Source organism: Lissotriton helveticus, chromosome 6 (assembly GCF_964261635.1).
Source record: "Lissotriton helveticus chromosome 6, aLisHel1.1, whole genome shotgun sequence".
NCBI classification, from domain to species: domain Eukaryota; kingdom Metazoa; phylum Chordata; class Amphibia; order Caudata; family Salamandridae; genus Lissotriton; species Lissotriton helveticus.
Genome location: NC_136067.1, coordinates 774,561,434 through 774,583,462, shown reverse-complemented (window position 1 = coordinate 774,583,462; position 22,029 = coordinate 774,561,434). Strand labels below are relative to the sequence as shown.

The following is a 22,029-nucleotide window of genomic DNA, read 5'->3' as shown; positions in this document are numbered from 1 at the left end:
GACAGAATGCATGTGTACGGTAGTCATAATATTAAATTCAACTTTTGCACCAAAGTAATACATGAGCAAATGCATGACTATTAGTAAAGGTGCTCTAAAAAGCATGTATTACTGAGTTACAATTCAGTCTCCCTCATAGTTCCCATCACTGGTCCAGGACGGTGCGTGTGAGATATCACCCTAAACGAGCTATAACAGACAATTGGGGTTTTGTCTGTGAATCAGAGATACAACACAACCGTAGCTATCTTGAACTTCTTCCAATGTTTTTTGGGTCTGGGAGGATTAGGTGTCCTGCTCTGAAATGTATTTCTTCCTTCTGGTCTTCGTAAAAATGAACCCGACTTCTCACTTTGCGTTCTCCTTTTCTGGCCATCAGCCTCGCTCATCTCCTCTAGTTTAAGGTATGTAAACTCGCTCACCCACTTGATATGCTTATTAAAAAGCATTTCCGGGTACAGCATAACATAACAGGTGTATTTGTCAGCGCACGATTACCCGAAGGTGCCCTGGCGTTGAATAACAGATGTTTATTGTTACCCAACTCAATGGTGCTCATTTTATCGAACTCAAATGGATTAAATGCTGAGTGAACCCGCCGGGATTTGAACCTGTGCCCATGAGGTCGAACACAGGCCTCTGCAGTGGTTGCTTTAATCCACTGAGACACCAGACCCGACATACAGCAGATCCTTTATATCCGTGTGTGCATACATTTCACCTATTTTTCTTGTATGATTTGTCACGTCTGCCTCTCCAGCAAGGAAATACCCAACAGAAGATGTCCAAAGTGCATCTTATCACACTCCATTGTGATCGCCTCTTTCTTACCAATAGCCTTGTCCTCTTGTTGCAGGGGATTACACCTAAAATTACAAAAATAGAGTGTGGAGATGATGGAAGCTTCTTCCTGCTGCATAACCGTCCCTCAACTCCTTTTGCATGTAGATTCCTTTCCTCTTCCCTGGTTGGTAAATGTGTGTATTATCCTCATCCACCAGTCTTGGAGAGATAAGTCTTTAGTTTCTAAAGACTCGTTGCACAGACTAGTGTTTTTCATTTGGTACTCCTGTCCACTTAAACCTTTCTCCTCATTTTGGTTATGCAACCTTTTTTCCTGTTCTGGCTAAATGGGTGTACGACTTGTGTGACAGATCAGATCTCAAGGCCCCCTATGGAAAGATGACTATGAAGCACCTGCTCTCTTTTGCACCGCTCAAATGCTTAGGCTGCAGATTAAGCGACTCAGATTACATCTTTACATGCGTTCACTAAGAATGCATTCATTTCACTGTTCACTCACTTGCCCACATTTAAGATGGGCACTGGGTTTCGACATCCTAAAGGAGATATATATATATATATATATATATATATATATATATTCATTCCGCAACTTCAGCAACCTTTCCGCAACCAAAAAGCGGAGACCACACGCGGATTCATTTTTTGCTGGTGTTTATTGTGCAGACCCCCCCCTGACAGACGCGTTTCACCTTTCGGTTTCCTAAAAAAAAAAATAATAATAATAATTAATATATATATATATATATATATATATATATATATATATATATATATATATATATATATATATATATATATATATCCACTGGAAGCGGCACGAAAACACGGCAGTGCTGGAGTAATTTACTTTACCTCGGGCACCGGATCATTGGTCCCGCCCCTGTCTCATAGACTGTCGTATCTGCGTGGTTGGTGCAGTATAGGGGAGCGGAGGTGGCTCCTGCAAAACATTACAGAGGTGAAAGTAACCCGTGAACATTTGTCATCATTTGATGCGGTGCTGGTCCAGCGCACTGCATCCTGGTAGTTGTAGTCCAGATGCACTGGGCGTCCTACCACGTGTTACCTGCGGCCAATGACATTCTGAGCTGTTGGGGGCGGAGTACTTATTCACCTGGCAGGTCGGGACCAGGGATATTCACCGGTCACTTTATCCTGATGCTGCCTGAACCACGTCGCGCTGAGGAAGGCTCAAATGGAGCCGAAATGCATTCGCTTGGACTTTGGTTCTTTTTGCAATAAAGGATACCTCCATAGACTCCCCTGTGTGGCCTCACCTTCTTGCTGGATATATATGGATATATATATATATATATATATATATATATATATATATATATATATATATATATATATATATCCATAGCCTCGAAAATGGACTTTCAGGGACACGACGAACTTTGCATCAGTTAAAAGGCATGATATAGGACCCACTGGAGGGTGAATATATTTACAAAAAACTGGGAACTGCATAGACCATAACACTAAGCGACGGAGTGTAACGCCCACTGGACAATCGACAAATAAAGAAGTGAATGCAGTCCCTCTTCATGCCTAATTGGAAATCAGCGGCGCAACACTTTGAAAAAGCTCAAGGCAAACGAGCGAAACATGTCAGGACTGCCGGCTGTTTCTTAATAAAATGATGCAAGCTTCGTCATGGTGTGCGGCATATATATATATATATATATATATATATATATATATATATATATAGCCGCACGAAGCATATATAACCATGACGAAGCTTGCATCATTTTATTAAGAAACAGCCGGCAGTCCGGAATATATATATATTCATTCCACGTCGTGACCAAGTTGCATGTGTGCACCGAAACGCATTGGCAGAATAAAAACTTTTGCCTTGCACCAGAGTGCCTTGGAGTCCTTGTTGAGAAGAGGAGCCCTTAAACTTTATTCATACAGTGGGCGGCAAAGTGCTGTTACTGCGCAGCACTGACGGTTTGGCAGCTCGGGAGAAACTCGCCAACAACAGAGGGATAAATATGTCACTTTCACCAATAGAGGTGACCAGACACGCCCCCAACGCCCTTGAACTTCTAGACTGATGTTTCATTTCAGGAAGTAGGGTCAGGTTAAAGGGAATAGTGGGACCATGTTCAAAGAGTAGCATCTCACAGGCTTACTGATAAGAAGCCGTCTTCCTGACAAAATGTAGTTGAGCATTAACAGATGTAACTCCCCCTCAAACCTATAAAGTCCTCCAAATACGCACCTTTGGCTCAGGCGTTTAGCCCCCCTTAACAGTAGTTAATGGCATATGCAGAATGCATTAACCAATCTTAAGACCTAAGCAGAAGGCTAAAAAGTTTACATTCGTTTTAAAGACATATCTGTCTGGAAATGAACACATTGTTTGCTACAGAATGGGTCTTCATTTACTCTGAATTGCTAACTACAACACCCAAATGTGCAGGTGTTAACAAGACTGCATTAAAGGAGCTTGGTTCAGACACAATGGTTGCTAGGTTACCTCAGCTCCGACCAGGGTGCAGAGGGAGGAGTTACAAGTGTTTATAGTCTGTTTGAAAGAGTATTGTACAAATGTGTATTTTCCCTTTCCCTTCTCCCCCTTTACTGCGCCTCCTCCACACGCTTATCCAGCACCTTACCTTTAAGTAATATACCATGCTTCCGGGAGTTAAAAATAACAAAAAGGGTCAAGACCACTATGGTTTCTGTAACACTTCAATGTTTCTAGGAGTGAATTCATGTATTGCTAGACATTGGTTATTGCCACCTCCCCTCCCCCCAATGATCATATGCATCATCCATGGAAGGTGCCCGGGGAGACCCAACTGGTGAGGGCTCGATAGCTGATACATCTAGTTTGGAGTCACGTGACTTCAACTACTCACCTGAGACTGCTTTGTATTGACGGGGAATGATACATTCAAAACCGAGGAATTGTATTAACCTCTACCGACATTACTGTAAAGCATCCAGGTTTGCGTTATTCTTCTTTGGACATCTCCCGACTCCATTATTCCCGTTCATGTTCTACTATATGTATCCACATCGAATTGCAATGTGATAATGAACAAAGTGAAAACGAACATAAATACAGATATTACAAAAATAAATAAAAAGACTTGGTTCATCATACCTTAAGCCGGCTGACTTGACAGCTGTGAATAAATCCCAAATCTTTCATCTTCTATCCCTCCACTATCTTTCACAATCCAAATAACTGACTAACATATCCACCACTCAAACAGTTTTCATATTTCACTATAATAATTTACCGCTAATCTTTTATGGGTCTTGGAGTAGCATGCTACTCGACGAAAAAGCGCTTCGACACCTCGTCAGGGTGTAAGCGCTATATAAATGCTATTTCAATACAATCTACCAAAACTATAAAATAACATTTTAACTCATAAGTGGGGATTACTGACCTCTAAAGGCTGTGCATGGTAATGGTCTGTAGGGTCCTTCAGTTCTGCAGCTTCTTTCATCAAGCGCTTGACAGCTAAGAGATAAAAATACAAAAAATAAGGAATCTATTAATCTTTTCAGATATCCATCACAACAGCAGCTTGACAGAAATATGCAGGAAATAAGAAACGCAAAAACTGTTTTCTTGTTGTAGCTCACAGAAAAAAGCATGGTTTTTACCCAAATGTAACCGTGGATGGGAACAACAAGTTTACACTATTAGTGCCCAGTGCTCTTCGCTTCATAGAGGTTACAAGGCTCTCATCATAGACGTGTAATCACTCCTTGATTGTGTCCACAAACCTATCAACACCCTGAACTGTTAAAGGTCTAGTTCCGAAATGATAGCACTAACTATTTTAAATACAGGCCAACGGCTAAGGACTTATCTGGTCAACAAACCGAAAACCATGTACAAATGAATACCTGGTGAGCTTAAATGATTAGTAAATATTGATGCATGTTATGTCTTTGTTTTCACGTATCTTACATGTACATTTCACTTTGACTTCCTTCCAGTCTCTTTCCTGGGCCTTCACGTTTTGGCCTGAGAACATGCGAGCATGCTCATCTATGTGTCAGTGCACATATCCTGTGCCACTGACTAGTATCACATTGAGTACAGCATGAACAGTTACTCACAGGGAAGAGGGCATGAACAAGAGCAAGATGGACAAAAAGGTTTCTCCTTCATGCCCATCCCATGATACAATCATCAGGCACATAATTATTCTGTCTTACATTTTAGCTGGGACTTCATATTCAAAATGGATGCCATTAAATGAAGGGTTGAATGCACTCTGAAAAAGTCTAACCTTTACAACATCTATAGCGGTGTTGGTACTTTGTAGGCCAGCTGAACATCTGGATGCAGTTACAGAATTAATCATGCACCAATACTTAGGGCTCAGATACACATGCGTACTCTGGGACTTTCCCATGACAGCCTAAGAACCAAAGAAGGCTAACCACAAACAGTCCAACAGTTCTGCAACAGTTGAAACCGTGCAGGCTAGGCGCAGATATTCAAACTCTGCAGAGGCTGAATCCACAGCCAACTGTCCATCCCCAAAAGCTCATATTTTGTGGTTAGAAAACTGCAATAGAGCGGAGGCAAATGTAAAAATATTTGAGTCATATTAAGCCAGTATGTTTGGCAGCATGAACCGACATTTTTCTTTATTTAATTGAACTCAAGTGCATCACACTAACATATTTACATCGAATTAATTTTTCCGTGTTCATCAACAGTTTGTATCTATGCACACTTTCTCGACTCTTATATTTGTTGTGATCCGAGGTGGGAGGTATTTTGGTGTTTTCAGTGAGTAACTAGAGAGGAGTTCTTATCTTGCCGTGGGACGAAGAGCCTAGAAGAATGATGGAGGCGGTGTGAGAGGCGTACAAATTATAATTATAGCCGTTTGCACGTACGAGGGGCAGCAATCACAGAGGACCCAGTACGCTATTTGGCAAGATGTACAAGGCAGATGCTATCAAATGAGTAAATTATGCCTGGTCACATGCTAGGTTAGGCCCAAGAAGAAACAATGCTATTTTACATGTACGCGTTTCTTAAGTTACCTTTTTTTCCACACGATGACTTGACACACATTTGCTTACATGACCGTGCATGATTAGTTTATCTAAAACCACATTGCTTACAATTCGACTTCAAAATACATTATCACGACACCTTGAACATTCCGTACAAGGCCTGAACATACATTGTGAAAATGTTGTTTATTATACGTCCATAAAGCGACAGGGCTATCACAAAGACAATAAACAATGTCAGCCCAGCTGAAGCCTCGACACGGAAGCATGGATGATGTTATTATAAATATACATGCGCTTCCGTGCTCAAATTAGAGGAGCACTCTGCTTTCATTGCGAGCTTGTCGCTGTGTCGGAGTCTCTGCCCAGCTGATTCTTGCTTACCCTCTGCAAGGAGAGCTATCCAACTGGGGACCAAGACAGGGACCTACATACACTGCTTTCAGGTACTGGGGAGCTAGATGATCCAGTTGTGGATTCTTGGCAAAATACCTGTCCTAGGCAACTAGGTTAGGGAGCGCATTGTAGGAGTACACTATACCCAGGAATTTTATGCCAACTTAAATACATTGTTTTAGGACAACGGTGGAACCATTCATTCTTTTCACTGTCCTAATATTGCTAATCACATTTACCCGTTTCCATTAATCATTGCAGCGCATATATTTTATACAAGAATCACAATGGTTCGATATATATTGTAAAATGCCCCTTTGTGTATTTCTTGTGTGTCTCTCTGAGCGCACACGACTGACTGAGTGAAAAGGTTCTAGATCTGTTACCATGATTCTTTGGGGAGTCAGGGTTGTCATGTTCTGAGGTTGCCCAAATCATTTGTTACCTTGCTGGGTTTAGGGGTACGTATGGTGGCACTGTGAGCTAGCAGGTCTATAAGCCAATATATCCTGAGGGGGTGCATGGAATCCGTCTGAAACCATCCCAACATTTAAGTTGTCCTATAAACAAACAGTTTCTACTGAGAAAGTGGAAACCGTATGACAGCCTAATGGCAATAACCAGGGTTGTGGACATGAGCAATAGCCATGCACATTTTCTATGGGATATTGCCTTGTGCTATACATATACACCTCATGCACGAGGAAAGAATAATAAACAGAATCAAACTTCACAACCAAGGGGGCGCTAGAGGGCGCGCAAGCGGAATGGCTGCTTGAACACGCAGCTCCCGCACCTTGGTAAATGATCCTGCATATATCTGCTGCCACGGAGTGCCAAACCTCCTGATTTTCACGTCATCTGCTGCAGGTGTCCCACTCTACAATCGTCCCAAGTCTGGTGGCGCTCTGTTGCTCGCAACTCGGGATGTGAGCGGTTGAAGTTCCAGCGGAGATCGCACTGGAGCTGACGGATTGCGGTGGCCGGCTGCAGCGGTCTACGATACACCGGGGATGACCACGAGGGTCTGGGCCACATGACGGAGCTGACGGCGGCCTGCTGCTGAGACCTCGTGTGTGGACCTGGCCGGGCGGTAGGAGGCTGTCACCCCGCCCGTGTAGAACCCCCTCCCATCTACTGCTACTACCCTCGCTCCTGGGGCTTTGGACTGACCCGCTACTGGTTGCTGGCGGGGGCCGCGGCGCGGCCTGTGTCCTGGATCCGTGTGGGGACCCCCGACTGCCCGGGGCTCTTGGCGGTGCGGTGAGTCCCTGAAGCATACCGGATCCGGGATCGTGTGTTGCGCTTGGCCCCCGTGGTGCACGGCGCCGCCGCGCTTTTACCCGGAGCGTCCATTACGCTGCTGCCCCACCTCTGGACCCTGAGTGGGCCTGCGGACTGCTGCGCCGCCGGCTGCTCCTCCGGACGGGGCCCTGCTCCTCTCCCGACTCGGCTGCGGCCTGGCTCCTCCTCCGGGGACCACGATACACGGGAGACTCACGCTGCACCTTCCCGAGGGGGCTCCTCCTATGCCACCCCTCTTCATCGGTGCCCCGCCACTCCCGGAGTCCACTCACCTGGACCATCGGCGCCTCCATTGAAACGCGCACGGAGGTCCCGGAGCCTCCCCTGCCTCGGTGCCTTCTCCTGCTCGGCCTCACGGCACCTGAGATCCACGCAGGCCTCCTGTACCCCTGAGCCCGCCTTTGCATTGGCCCTTGCTGCCCTACCGTGGCGCTTGCGGCGTCGCTGCTCTTCTGCAGTCGCCTCCCTCTGGGATACCCTGACGCGCTACCACGCTCCACGGCGCACAGGTGCGGAGATAGCTTACCACCATGGTGCGGCCTGAACATCGGCAGGCGAAACTTAGCTTTGGAGGCGCAAAAAAAGGCGCGAAACCGGTACAAGCGGATCCTGCACCTAGTGCATCGTCCCCACAAGCTACCGGCTCAGCTACCACAAACATTGATCTGACCAACCTAATACAGGAGATGCGGCAGGGGTTTGCCACGGTGGTTGAGAAGGTGGATGGAGTCACTGCTCGACTGGACGCGCTGGTACACAAAGTTGACCGTCACGAAGAGCGCATCACAGCTGCGGAGCAACGTATATCCGACACTTCAGATGTTACCGCGACCCACACGACGCAATTGAGTAGGATGGACAACTTGCTTAGGGTCATTGCGGCTAAAAATGAGGACTTGGAAGCTCGCAGCCGCCGGAATAACATACGGGTCACCAACGTGCCGGAATCCACAGACACGGGCAGGATGGAGCTGTACATCGAGAAGTTGCTCAGAGGCTCGATTGGCGAGGATGCCTTCTCGCCACAATTCATCGTGGAAAGGGCCCACCGCTCCCTGGCACCCGTGCCCAAGCCTGGGCTCCCACCGAGGCCCATAATAGCTCGTCTCTTGAATTACCGTGACCGGGATACTGCGCTTCGGGCGGCCCGGACTCAGGGGTCGCTACATTATAATGGCGTGACGTTCTCCATTTATCCAGACTTCACGCCCATGGTTCAGGAAGAGCGGCGCAAATTCCTTCCGGTAAAGAAAAAGTTGCGAGAGGCCCAGATAGACTATGCGCTCTTGTATCCTGCGAAGCTCCGAGTCACGCACCAAGGCACACAAAGATTCTTCACTAATCCGCAAAAAGTTGAGGACTTCCTGAAATCGCTTCGAAGGACCCAGCGGGATGGTCGAGCAGATGATGAAGGACAAGAAGAGGCAGACTAGTCCCCAGCGCCCTGAAACGGCTAACTAAAGCCATGTGCTGCTCCTTACGCCTTGTCTACTCTGGATGGTGTTCTTTATACAAACTACTGCACAGACACTGGGGGAATTGCGGATGATGGACCTGCGCTGACCCTGCACCCCTGTGGTAACGTAAAACCAAGGTCCACTTTTCTGACCCTAGTCTCCCCCGAGGGCGGTACAGTGATGGAGCTCAGGGTCAGGGAGTGACTGTGCGTACTCTATGTGTTACCCCTATTGGGTGATCCCCTTTACCTTGCCAATGTTTGAGTTGTTGCTGTTGCGGGAATTGGGTGGGGAGGGTTGGGGGATGGGCTGTTGGGTGGGAGAGATCGGCTTCTGGCATGATTGGGATGCTGGGGTGGGTGGGGGGTGGGGATGTTTCAAGAGGCAACCATTGACTAGACTTTCCACGTGGACATTGTTCTGGTGTGCGCACCGTTGCTGGCTGGGCAGGGGTGGCTATGTTACGCTGCCTTTCTTAGCACCGCTATGTTATCTTACTGCTCTATCCATGGAGGCTCTGTCTGAGTGCATTCTGCTAGCCTGTTTGTCCCTTAATGCCTGGGGGCTGTACAAACTATGTATCTTTATGATAACCTGGGGTACACTCTGGCACCGCCAGGGTGGGGGAGGTTGCACTTTGCGGCCCTCTCGGGCTCTACCTTACTCATTGTTGTTTTGTCCATGGCTGATTTAAACGCGAATGCGCAATTGACATGTTTATCCTGGAATGTCCGCGGACTGAACAATGCTAAGAAATGCCGAAATGTTATTGCCTACCTCGATAGACATCATGTGCAGTTAGCCATGTTACAGGAGACACATCTGCCCGCACAGGGTGGCGCCACTTTTGCGAAGAAAAGGCGCTGGACACCGTATCTTTTCCTCTTATTCGACTTATGCCAGAGGTGTGGTAATTCTTGTTGCCCGCAATGTGCCTTTCCAACCATGTGGGGACATATCGGACAGAGAGGGTCGTTATGCTCTATTGTGGGGCAGAATAGGCCGTGACCTGTATCTGTTTGTGTCCGTATATGCACCTAATATTGATTCACCTGCCTTTTTCACCACTCTATGGGGTAGGATTGTGGCTGTTGGGGCGCGACACATAATATGGGGTGGTGATTTCAACCTGGCGTTGGTACCCACATTAGACAGAGCAGATGGGGTTGGCTCCTATAAGCCGAGGGCCAGGGAGGCACTGGAGGGAGTTATCGAGGAGGGTGGCCTTTTAGATGTCTGGAGACACTTACATCCTAATGGAAGGGAGGGTACACATTTCACTTCTCATACTGGGACGTGGGCACGCCTGGATTACTTCTTAGTCACTAGGATGGTCGCTGCGGAATTAGTGGGGGCTACTCACCTGCCTAGAACCTACTCTGATCACGGCCCTGTACTTTTACGGTTCTGTATCCCTGGGTGGGACGCTCCCCGACCGCAGTGGCGGTTACGCCCTGCCGTACTTCTTGACAACCTGTTTCGCACTGAACTGGGGGAGGAGATAGCGGACTTCTTTCCCAGGAACAAGGGGTCGGTCGAATCGGTTGAAAACATATGGGAGGCGTTTAAGGTCACTGTCAGGGGGTACTGCATATCTAAAAGCCACGGGGTATTACGTGATATTTTGCATTCCATTACCACACTGGAGAAGGAGCTACGGGCCCTGGAACTCCGCATGACATCGGACACTGACCCCGGCCTGCATGCCACCTTTAGGGAGACACTGTCAAGGTATGAGGAGGAGGCTGCCAGGGAAGCGAAATACCGGGGCAAACACTGGGCAGCCCGTAAATACTGTGAAGGTGATAGGCCCGGGAAGGTACTGGCTACACTCACGCAACCCTCACATATACACCACACCATATTAGAAATCACTGACGCCGCCGGTACCACTGTGAGTGACTCGGATGCGATATTACACACATTCGTAACACACTACTCCTCACTGTACACTTCCACGGCTGAGGCGGATGCGCCATATGCATCGTACCTCAGCGATGTGGCGTTATGCTGGCTCAGCGATGGGGACAGGGAGTTTCTGGCGGCGCCCTTCGAGCTCGAAGAGGTGCGTGAGGCCATTATGTCCCTCAGGAACGGCAAGGCCCCGGGCCTTGATGGCATTCCTGCCGAGTTTTATAAAGCCTACATCGATGTTATGGCGCCAGTGCTCCGTGAGGTGTTTACGGAATCCCTTGCTGATGGTATTCTTCCCCGCTCTATGCGCGAGGTGGTGATCACCTCCCTCTTAAAACCAGATAAAGACCCCACATCCTGCGATTCTTACCGCCCGCTCTCCCTCTTAAACTGCGACGTCAAGATACTTGCTAAGGTACTAGCCACTCGGCTATCGCTCCTTATGACCAGACTTGTATTGCCTGATCAGTCTGGCTTTGTGGCGGGCAGATCTACGTCCCACAATCTTCGCACCCTCTTCTCCTTGCTCCGCACGGTTCACCCTGATACCCCGGTGGCAGCTGTATTCCTTGATGCCACCAAGGCTTTCGATTCTATTGAATGGCCTTACCTTTTTTCGGTGCTTGCCAGCATGGGGTTCCCTCAACTATTCCTGTCTTGGGTCCGCCTCCTGTACACGGATCCCACGGCCAGGGTGCTGATTAATGGACGACTGTCGCAGGCCATCACGCTCACGAGGGGCACCCGTCAGGGATGCCCGCTCTCTCCCCTGTTATTCGCCATCGCGGTTGAGCCTCTTGCCTGTCGCCTACGGCAACTGCATCGAACTGGTGCTGTGCAGTGCCTTCAGCGGCAAATTGACGTATCGCTCTATGCGGATGACATCACGCTGTACGTCAAGCACCCTGAGACGCATCTGAATCCCCTACTTCGGGAATTTATTCTATTCGGCGGAGTGTCGGGAGTCCACATAAACTGGACCAAGTCGCAATTTTTCCCACTAACGGATGCGGTGCGCGACTTCCCCCTTGATTACCCGTTGGAGTGGTGTATTACGGATCTCCGTTATCTCGGAATCCGCATCTCTCGTGACAAGGACGAGACACTGCGTTCCAATTACGGAGTGGCCATGACCAAATTAACTGCCTCCGTTGACAGATGGATCACGTTACCACTCTCTATGGCCGGGAGGGCCTCGCTCATAAAAATGGTGGTCCTACCCCGCTTTCTGTACCTTTTCCTCAATATCCCTTATTTCCCTGGCGCTTTCTTTTTCAAAACGCTCCGGACGGAGTTGCGCAGGCTTTTCTGGGGAGGCAAGAGCCCCCGGTTAAAATGGTCGACGCTGATCCTTCCCTATGACAAGGGAGGTTTTGATGTCCCTGATTTTGAGGCATACTACCAGTGCGCACAGGCGCAATTCGCCTACCACTGGATGGCTCCTACCCCCTTTATGCCACACATAGCGGTCGAAGACTGGATCGTGCACCCGATCCCTCTCAATGGGCTGCTGCACTGTCCTGAGGCGTCCATAACCACGCCGAATACCTCGGTTTCCTGCACTCTGGACGCGTGGCGCCGCATGGCTAGGAGTTTATCGTGCCCATTGATCTACTCGCCCAGGTTACCGCTTGCCTATCACCCAGAGCTCACACTGTTATCGGAAACGGGTTTCCGACGTCTTTGTGATACACTGCGTGTCACCTGCTGGGGCGATCTGTTTCATGAGGGTGGTTTCAAGTCAGCTGAACTGTTTTTCAGTACGCATGAGCGCACTCCCCTCGAGCTCTTTTATTACATTCGTTTGCGTGCGGGGATGAAAGATATCTTACCTGATTATCCTATTGAGCCCAAGATCCTTCCTCCGCTGCACTACCTATTAGGGTCACAGGACGGGGCACATCTGGTCTCTGGACTCTACCGTCAGATCCGCAGTGCTGCCCCTGATCCGGAGTCCGCTGCTCGGATGCGCTGGTCTGCTGAGCTTGCGACTGAGGTGTCGGACGACCAATGGCACTACTGCTGTACGCTCACTTCCCGTATCTCTGCCAGTAGCAGGTTGAAAATTATCCACTATAAATTTCTTCAACGAGTGTACTACACGCCGGTGCGGAAACGTAGGTTTGGACTGGCGGATAGTGACCGGTGCGAGCGCTGTTGTGCTGACCATGCGATTGTCCCCAGGTGGCTCACTACTGGCGGCAGGTGCTGGAAGCTCTTGCCGAAATGGCGGAGGAGGTGGTTCCTGCGGACCCCCTGGTGGCCCTCCTCGGGTATACGATGCAGATGCCTAGAGGCTGCAGGAAATTCATTGACACTGCCTTACTCTTGGCCAGGCGGCGGGTCGCGTGCCGATGGGGCAGAGGAAGGGCGCCCAAATTCAAAGACTGGCTCACAGACTTGATATACTGCCAAGACCAGCATGCTACCTTTGCAGAACTGCTGCCTCCCTCGTGTCGTCCCAGTGACATCTGGGAGCCGCTTGTGCACTATCTGCTCGCACGCCCGGATGACAATGCTCGATCGGAAGGTCAGCCCGACGTCAATTAAGAACCTGAATTGTGCTCTAGACCCAGCCTGAAGTCCCGTCTGGGCTATCTTGATTCTCATTGCCCGGGCCCCCCCTTGTACCCCTGAGCAGTCATTGACATTATAGGCTATCCTGCCTTGGCCTGCCCACCGCTCCTCCCTCTCTGTACGTGTAAGCTCTATACTATACTCTCTGCACGCTCCTACACCTTCAGCGGATGATGCTCCAGGGTTCCCTGCACCTTTCCACGACCGACCCTTGTTGGTTCCTCTTGTATTGGATCATGCATTCTGAACACGAGATCTCACACGCACCTCTGCTTGCCTGGGTCGCCACGCCAGAACTCTATCACTGATCCTGCTATACAGTCATGCATTGCCTTTTCGTTGTTACCTAGTTGGGGTGTTTTTGTGTTACTGTTTATGACTTTCGACAAACGGGAGAGAACCCTCTCTCGCAAAAAACCCTGTTCCACTGCTGCTCATCCTTGCTAGCCCCACGCCATCGGCTGCCGAACAAGATTACCATGTGTGTATGATTGCCGCCGGGCCCCCGGGATGCCGGCTATATGGCTGTGTACAGACCTCTCCATTCTGCTGCCGGCCTCCGGGTTGTGGGCGAAGCAAGCTGTGTACTGTGCTCTATCTCATACAATAAAGCAGATTTGAACTCCCAAAAAAAAAACAAAAAAAAAAAAAAAAAAACTTCACAACCAATGGACATTACACAACTGTTAAAGACCCAGAATTCACCAACTCCAATTAGCCTGAAAGAGGCCAACAATTTGAGCACGTTTGTTCCCAAGGACCTTCTCATTCTTCTGTGTCTAACAAATGTAGAAAACAAATATTTGGCTTTCAGTTCTCATGTGGTGGTAGGGCCCAGTTCCAACGAAGTTCAGTTATAGGTGGTTTGAACCCACAAGATCCAATGCAGGGGTCAAAAAGGGGACATTGATATTTCCCATTTTAACTCCCAAATGATTCTTTGTTCTTCTATGCAGACAATTTACACCATACTTAGCATGAAAGTAGAACTTTACTGAATTAAATGCCTTGGCTTTGGAGTTAATCCATGTAGTCGTTTTGTAGGAATTAGCTGTAACACACCATTGGGGGGGCATGAGGTGAGCTGGGGATATGGAGCCTTAACCATGAGGATAGAGGTTGCTTGCCTCGGATGTTCCAGCGTCCGTCATAATACGACTATACAAAGAGGGCCAGGTTCAACCCCTTCAGTACTTAACCCTCAGTGGTAGTGAAGGCGGGCAGTCACAGGATTCTCAGGGAGGTGTTGTAGGGGTGCTCGAGCTTGAGACTTGAAATTAATCACACAAGAACCCAATAACTAGGTGTCCAATCCAGTGGTTTACTTTCAAGAAAGAAAAGAACTTAACGCACACTATGTAGAATACTACACAAACAATATATACAGGTACAATTTAGTGTCCTGGGCACTGTGGTCGGCTGCACTTCCATCCAATCTCTATCCCTGGTTTACCCTCCTTTCTCTGCTCCTCTCACTAACCGTTGTCACCACAATCCTCAAGCATGCACTTTGTGGTGACAAGGGAGCAACACCGTCCGTATACTGCTTGACGGTAGCGGACAATATCCACAGCTAATCCACTGGATTGCTGTTAATGATTTCTTCAACTAGCTTGGAGTTTTTATTTCCTCTCTGGACTTAGCTATCTGGAATTACCAAATAAATCACGATTCTGCTGCTCCAAGAAATATATTACTTGACCAGATATAAGGGTCAACTATTAACTTTTAATTCATTGTCTTGAAGATGATCCAACTGACTTAGATGAACTAATTGACGTTTCGGTCTCTATGGCTTATAAGCACTACTCTCTTTAATTATTTTGTCCTCCTATTGACACAACTTTCCTGCACCGGCTGTTAAGACATGCCCAAAATTAACACAAACTCACTAATGGCCCTCGTAGCCCCTCATCTCCATCCTGCCCCCGGGTGTCACGCTTTAGGTTTAAGCATGGCGCCCACATTAAGATTAACAACATGGACACCCACTTTCACATTAACATGGGCGCACACTTTCTTTACCACCAATACACATGAAAATGTAGTGCATTTCCACTGCCCAGCGCTACAGCACCCAGCACTACAGCAGGGACACAAGTTAAATGCTTTGCAACACTCGGTTGTGTTGCAAAATCATTCCCGTCTTAATAGGTCTCGCATTTGCGAGAGGTTAAACTATTGCCATTGTAAATAACAATGCCTTTAATTTATCAGTTTTTAAAAAGCTACACTTACATAAAAGGCATTGGGCCATATGTATGAAACGTACCATTTGCGATTCTGAAATAGCGATTTTTTGCAAATCTTTATTTGAGAACCGCAAAACCCTATGTTTGTAGGATTTGCAAATAATTTTGCGAATCCTACATATTCCTTAATTGCGAATCACAATTAAGTAATACATCCCCATTCATTACTAAGGGCCTAGAGGTCCATTGGAATGAATGGAAACACATTCTCAATTTGCGATTCCCATATAAGCGAATTGCAAATTGCGAATGCAAGCTCAAGGGTGCCAGGGTGTCAAAAAGACACCCTGTTGCACCCTTGAAATAAGCATGGGTGCAGATGTGGTGCCCATACTCTAAGGGCATGTATGTGAGTCACATGGCACTTTGAAAAATGCATAAAAGTGCATTTTCCAAGGAAATCGCAAATTACCACCAACTTGATGTTGGTGGTAATTTGCGATTCCTTAAGTCCAAATTGCACTTTTTCTGTGCTTCTTACTTTGCATTTAAGGAATCGCAATTTATGATTCCTTAAATGCAATCGCAAACTAGGGAATCACAAAATTTGCGATTCCTTATTTTGCGAGGGCGACTTTTGTGTCATACATACGACACTGCTGTTTTGCGATCGCAAACGCAGAAATTATGCGAATTTCGGCGTTTGCGATCGCAAAATTGCCTTCATACATATGGCCTATTTACAATGCCAATAGCTAAAACCTTCGCAAATGCGAGACCAATTGCATTGCAAATGCTTGTTGTATAAAGGCAACCACTGTAAGAAAATAACTTTCTTAAAGCCTGTAGCCAAATGCTGCTGCACACAGCCTTCAGTCCCACAAGTTTTCCACGGTGCCTGGCCAATCCATGTCAGATCAAAAGGAAACCGGAGATGATTGCTCTGGGTAGAAGTTGCTAAAAGCCTATCCAGTAGCACCTATGTTCCTTAACCAGTGCCAAGGTTACTAGCAAATGAATACTTTTTTGCCCCCACCGGTGTAACTGGTCTGCACGAAATTCACTATTTTAGGAGTAAGCTAAACTTGCTAAGGGACTGCCTAATTTCATACAGGTCAGTGATGCAACACCAAAGATATCAGCAAACCAAATATTTTTAGATTTCGTTTAGTAACTGTAACCTTTTATTGGTGAATTTCGGAGTTTGTTAATCTAAATTAAATTGTGATAATCAAAGCTAACCATAACTCAACTTTAACTTGCAGTCTTTTCTGTATGTATATTTGAGTGCATCTTTAACAGGGGCTATAATTTATCCTCAATCTATCCTCACCACATTGATGCCCCATAAAATATAACAACTAGGCCTTCCTGTAAAGTACTTCACATCAAACCGAATTACTGACATGCGGAGGACATTATCTGGTGCGGAGTGACCCACCACGTTTGTCGCAACAAAACTGGACATTTTACATTTCGGACTTGTAGATTCTAGTAGAAGCAGCACCCGTAACAAACACCAGAGTTACGGCATCCCTTTGGGTACTTGTAAATCATGGAAACCTGTACTACTTTCAAAGGGCTATCAACGGTTCAAGCAATGCCATGCCTTAGAAAATACAAGATGGATATCTATAACGGACTTCAAGTCATGCAAATATCAGCTGTGCAATTGTTGCAGAATTAAAAACAAGCATTTGCAATGCAATAGGTCTCGCATTTGCGAGAGTTTAAGCTATTGGCATTGTAAATGATAATGCCTTTTATTTATGTTTTAAAAACTATCACATAAATAAAAGGCATTGTCATTTACAATGCAAAGAGCTCAAACTGTTGCACATGGAAGACATATTGCATTGCAAATGCTTGTTCTATGAAGTCTCTCCCTGTCCCTTGAGCAGGCGGTCACCTTTCTCCCTGCAAGCCCCACGCTGCACCTGGTGCACAATCCCTCTTCTCCCCAGTGCAGCTCCCCTGCTCTATCTACTGTTCCCAGTCACCCAACTTGCTGTGCGCTGGGGCACAGAGACCAGAGCTGGCGCTTATCTACGGGTATGCAGCAACCGCGCACCTGCCAATAACGCAGCTTCGTCACACGGTTTGGAGGGGCTCACTCCTCGATTCTGTGAAAAAGTCAGTGTAGGTTGGGGGCTCCATGTGGAGGGGAGGGGAGGGACAGTCGTCCACACTGAAAAGCTGGCACACCGGAAGCGAGGGCTGGGGTCTACATCCAGGTCGCTTAAATCGGTGGGAGGTGCTGTATTCAGGGACCCGCCTGGGCTTGTGAGTCAGTTGCGATATTGCGAGTACATTGGAGTGGTCTGGTCACTGCAAGGAAAAGGAGGTGGGGCAGCGCTGCATCTTTGGGGTTGCTACTTCATCAGTGCGGCCTAGGTACCCCCGCCCCCACGATCTCTCAGGAACATCCTTACCTCTGTCTAAGCCTGGCACCGGCCTCTCTGTCAGGCAGAATCTCGATCTATCCTCGGACTCGCCTCGAGCACCTGAACAGCGGGACCATCATATAAGGACCCTGCCTCTGTCGGCTCTCTGACAGGCTAACCATCTTTTCGACCCCCAATGCAACTTAGAAGGGAGGAAAGAAGGCATGTGCAGCGCCTTCTCTTCACACGGCACCTCGATGAGGCGCGGACAGCTGTGATCATGCAGCAATATTATAACATTACAAAAATACACGGCCAAATTATTTTTCTTTCTAGCACTTTCCTGCAAGCGGTTAGTCTGCATATTCCTAAACATGGACAAAGCCAACTATTCATCTGGAATGCTCAATCGGAAAAATAAATCCACAACACTTAATCTGACCAGCATGTGATTTCATTAATGCCAAATTCTGGAGCCAGGTACTGTAACAAGCAAAACTAGCCAAGTTTGTTATGTTCTCATTGGTCCCACATTTGTTTGTCCTCGCTTCTCACTGTGTCTTGCGGCGCTAAGGGAGCACTAATAAAACAAGCTCTCTAAACAGTGCTTCTTTGTTACCGCTCGGTCTCCTTTTGGGACGGCCCATCCGGACTGGATCCTTTGCTTCATAGCTTGTTTATATAACACGCCTCCTTTAGATAAGAAATTGCATCACAACAGTCGTGAAGCAAACGATCCAGTCCGGATGGGCCGTCCCAAAAGGAAAAAGGGAGGTAACAAAGAAGCCTAATTTTCAATCGGAGGCCACCGTTTACCATAAACGACGACGCCATCCAATGAAAATGAGGGGCGGGGCTTCAAGCCCCCTTCTGAAATCTCCTCTCTCACAGTATGTCTCGCAGAGCGAGCAGCAAATGCGCACTGCAACGCTAGGCGAGACCTAAAAACACAAAAATTACAGTAGAGTGAATTAAAGTGCCCCGCTGCGGCAATCTGTGTGCAGGCTGAAATCCCAACAAGGCATAGTAGGCCCTCATCCTTTTAATGTCCACATAATGAAGGAGATGGAACTATACAAGAGTAACAACTGATCACAGAGGTATCAAACCACAAGATCATAAGTCAACCTTTGTTAATCGTGTACCTCAACATAAATTTCCTGAACTGCACAGCAGGTCTCATATTAGTGCAGCGTGCATAGTGTGAATTTCAACCAGTGTGGGGACAACAGCATGGCGGCCATATTCTCAGAAACTCCGCAGTCCTGTATGGCTTTGCATTCGGGACTGCATCAATCAATAAATCGGGGGATTTTATTGTGCGCCACTCACCTGTGTGGGTCTCAAAGCACTGGGGGAGGAGGTGCCTGCTGGCCCTTCTGGGTGTAGGATCTTCAAAGAGCCAGGTCTTGAGGTCCTTCTTTAATTACGTCAGCGACGCAGATTGCCTGAGGTGGAGGTTCCAGGTGTTTGCGGCGAGGTAGGAGAAGAATCTTCCTCCGGTTCTGGTCTTGTGGATCCTGGGGACGGAGGCTAGGGCAATTGGGCAGAACGGAGTGGTCTGGCAGGGGGGTGGAATGCAAGGCGTGGTTCAGGTATGCTGGTCTTTCGTCATGGAGAGATTTGTAGGCATGTGCAAGGAGCTCGAGGGTGATTCTCTTGTTGACTGTGAGCGAGTGGAGTTGTCGGAGTTGTTGCGTGATGTGGCTGCGGCAAGGGATGTAGAGGACCAGTCTGGCTGTGACATTTTTGGACGTCCTGTAGTTTCTTGAGCTGTTTCTGGCGGACGCCGGCATAGAGTGCCTTGCCGTAGTGGAGTCTGCTGGTGATGAGTGTGTGTGTGACCGTCTTTCTGGATTCTGTGGGGATCCATCTGAATTTCTTTCGAAGCAGGTGGAATGTGTGGAAGAAGGCTGAGGAAACTGTGTTGATTTTGAGTTTCATTTTGAGTGATGAGTCCAGTATGATGCTGAGGTTGCATGCGAGGTCCATTGGGTGGTAGGGGATCCCAGAGTGGCTGACCACCAAGAGTCGTCCCAGGTTGAAGGAGTGGATCCCAGGAAGAGTACTTCAGTCTTGTTCGAGTTGAGCTTGAGGCACTTATCTCCCATCCAGGTAGCAACGTCCTTCATTCCGCTGTGGAAGTTGGTTCTGGCTGTTTTGGGTTCATTGGTGGGGGAAATAGGATCAGCTGGGTGTAGTCGCCATAGATTATGTTGAGTCTGTGGCTTCTGTCGTTGGCTGCGAGGGTGCCATGTAGACGTTGAAGAGGGTAGGGCTCAGTGAGGAACCCTGGGGCGCTCCGCAGCTGATCTCTATAGTGTCTGAACGGAACAGGGGTAGTATGACTCGCTGAGCCCGGCCAATGAGGAAGAAGTGGATTCATTCCAGTGCCTTGTTGCAGATGACAGCGTCATGGAGTCTCGTGATTAGGGTGCGGTGGCAGACAGTGTCAAAGGCGTCCGGGATTTTCAGTAGGATGTGGGCTGCGGTCTCATCCCAGTCGAGGAGGGAGTGGATGTCGTCGGTGGCGGCAAGGAGTGCGGTCTCCGTGCTGTGGTTGCTTTGGAAGCCAGATTGGGAGGTGGCCAGGACGTGATTTACTTCTAGAAACGCGGAGAGTTGGGCATTGATGACCTTCTTTATGACCTTGGATGGGAAGTGGAAGAGGGAGATGGGTCTGAAGTTCTTGAGGTCAGTCGGGTCTGAGAACGGCTTCTTCAGCAGGAGGTTGACCTGGGCGTGTTTCCAGTCTTCGGGGAAGGTGGCAGCTTCGATGGACCAGTTGATGGTGCGGCGAAGCTGGGGGGCGATGGCGGCAGCTGCTCTGTGGAATATGTGGTACGGTCAAGGATCTGACGGGGCTCCTGAGTGGATGCTCTTCACCGTCTTGAGCATGTCCTCTGTTGCAAGCGGGGTCCAGCAGAGCACTGTCTGCTGGGATGCACCGTGGTTGCGTGTGGTGGTGGCGGGCAAAGTGGCAGGGTCTAGTGCGTCGAAGCTGTTGTATATCTGCCTGATCTTGTGGTGGAAGAAGGTGCCCAGTTTTTTGCAGAGGTCTTGGGAGACAGGAATGTCTGTGGTCTCGCTGTTGAGCCTGATGAACTCCTTGACGATGGCAAAGAGTTCTTTGCTGTTGTGTGTGTTGGTGCCGATTCGGTCTTGGAGGGCTTTTTTCTTTGTGGTTTTGAGGAGCAGGTGGTCTGTGTTGAAGGCGGATTTGAATGTAGAATGGGTTTCTGGGGTTTTATTGTTTTTTCATCTCTTCTCGAGTTGTCTGCAGGTGTGTCTGGATTCCTGGAGGGCGGGAGCGAACCAGTTGGCTTTCTTGAAGAGTTGCTTGCCTTAAGGGGTGCCATGATGTCGGCACAGTTGGTAATCCATCGGTGGAGGTTGCGTGCTGCGGTGTTGGCATCCGTTGGCACAGTGGTTGTGCTGAAGGAGTCAATGAGAAGTTCTTCGGTGGCCTTGATACGGCTGTGCATGTTTTGCATTTTGAAATGTCTGCCATCTGTGCTTCTGTTCTGCAGTCTACATTGTCCAAAGAACCTGCTTTTTTAGTCTTTCTCGCTCACAGTGGAGGACATAGAGATTTTTCCCACCAACGGTGAAAGATATCTGTGGTACATCTGGAGGGCCATGCTGCATTACTGAAACCTCTGGCCGTGGACAAATCCCATCTAAACAATGCCTGTGAACTGGAAGGTATTGCTGCTAGTTTGCTCTGAACTTCAGGCCCAGCTCTGCGAACAATGCTTTGCAATTCAATTAATAATCAGAGTGGCACTTTGTACTCAAGTTATTCTATTTCATCCTAAACCTATGTAAGTTTAGCAGCCTACCAGCCCCTAGGCTCCCTGAAACGGTCTGTGGCGTGACATGGCATAAAAATGTACGTGCATACGTATACACCCACCATAAATACAGAAGAAAGACTACAGATTTTGTACTTAATACAAGTCTAATTAGTCCTGGATTGTT

At 48.0% G+C, this 22,029-nt stretch overlaps 1 protein-coding gene across 1 annotated transcript in view; it reads right to left on the bottom strand.

Moving 5' to 3' along the window:
• UBE2J1 (ubiquitin conjugating enzyme E2 J1) overlaps window positions 1-22,029 on the bottom strand; it is a 130,156-nt gene that overhangs the window by 88,453 nt on the left and 19,674 nt on the right. The window contains exon 2 of the mRNA XM_078648278.1: window positions 4,227-4,300. Within this exon, the coding sequence (XP_078504404.1) occupies window positions 4,227-4,300 (74 nt within the window). The remainder of the gene's footprint in view (window positions 1-4,226; window positions 4,301-22,029) is intronic.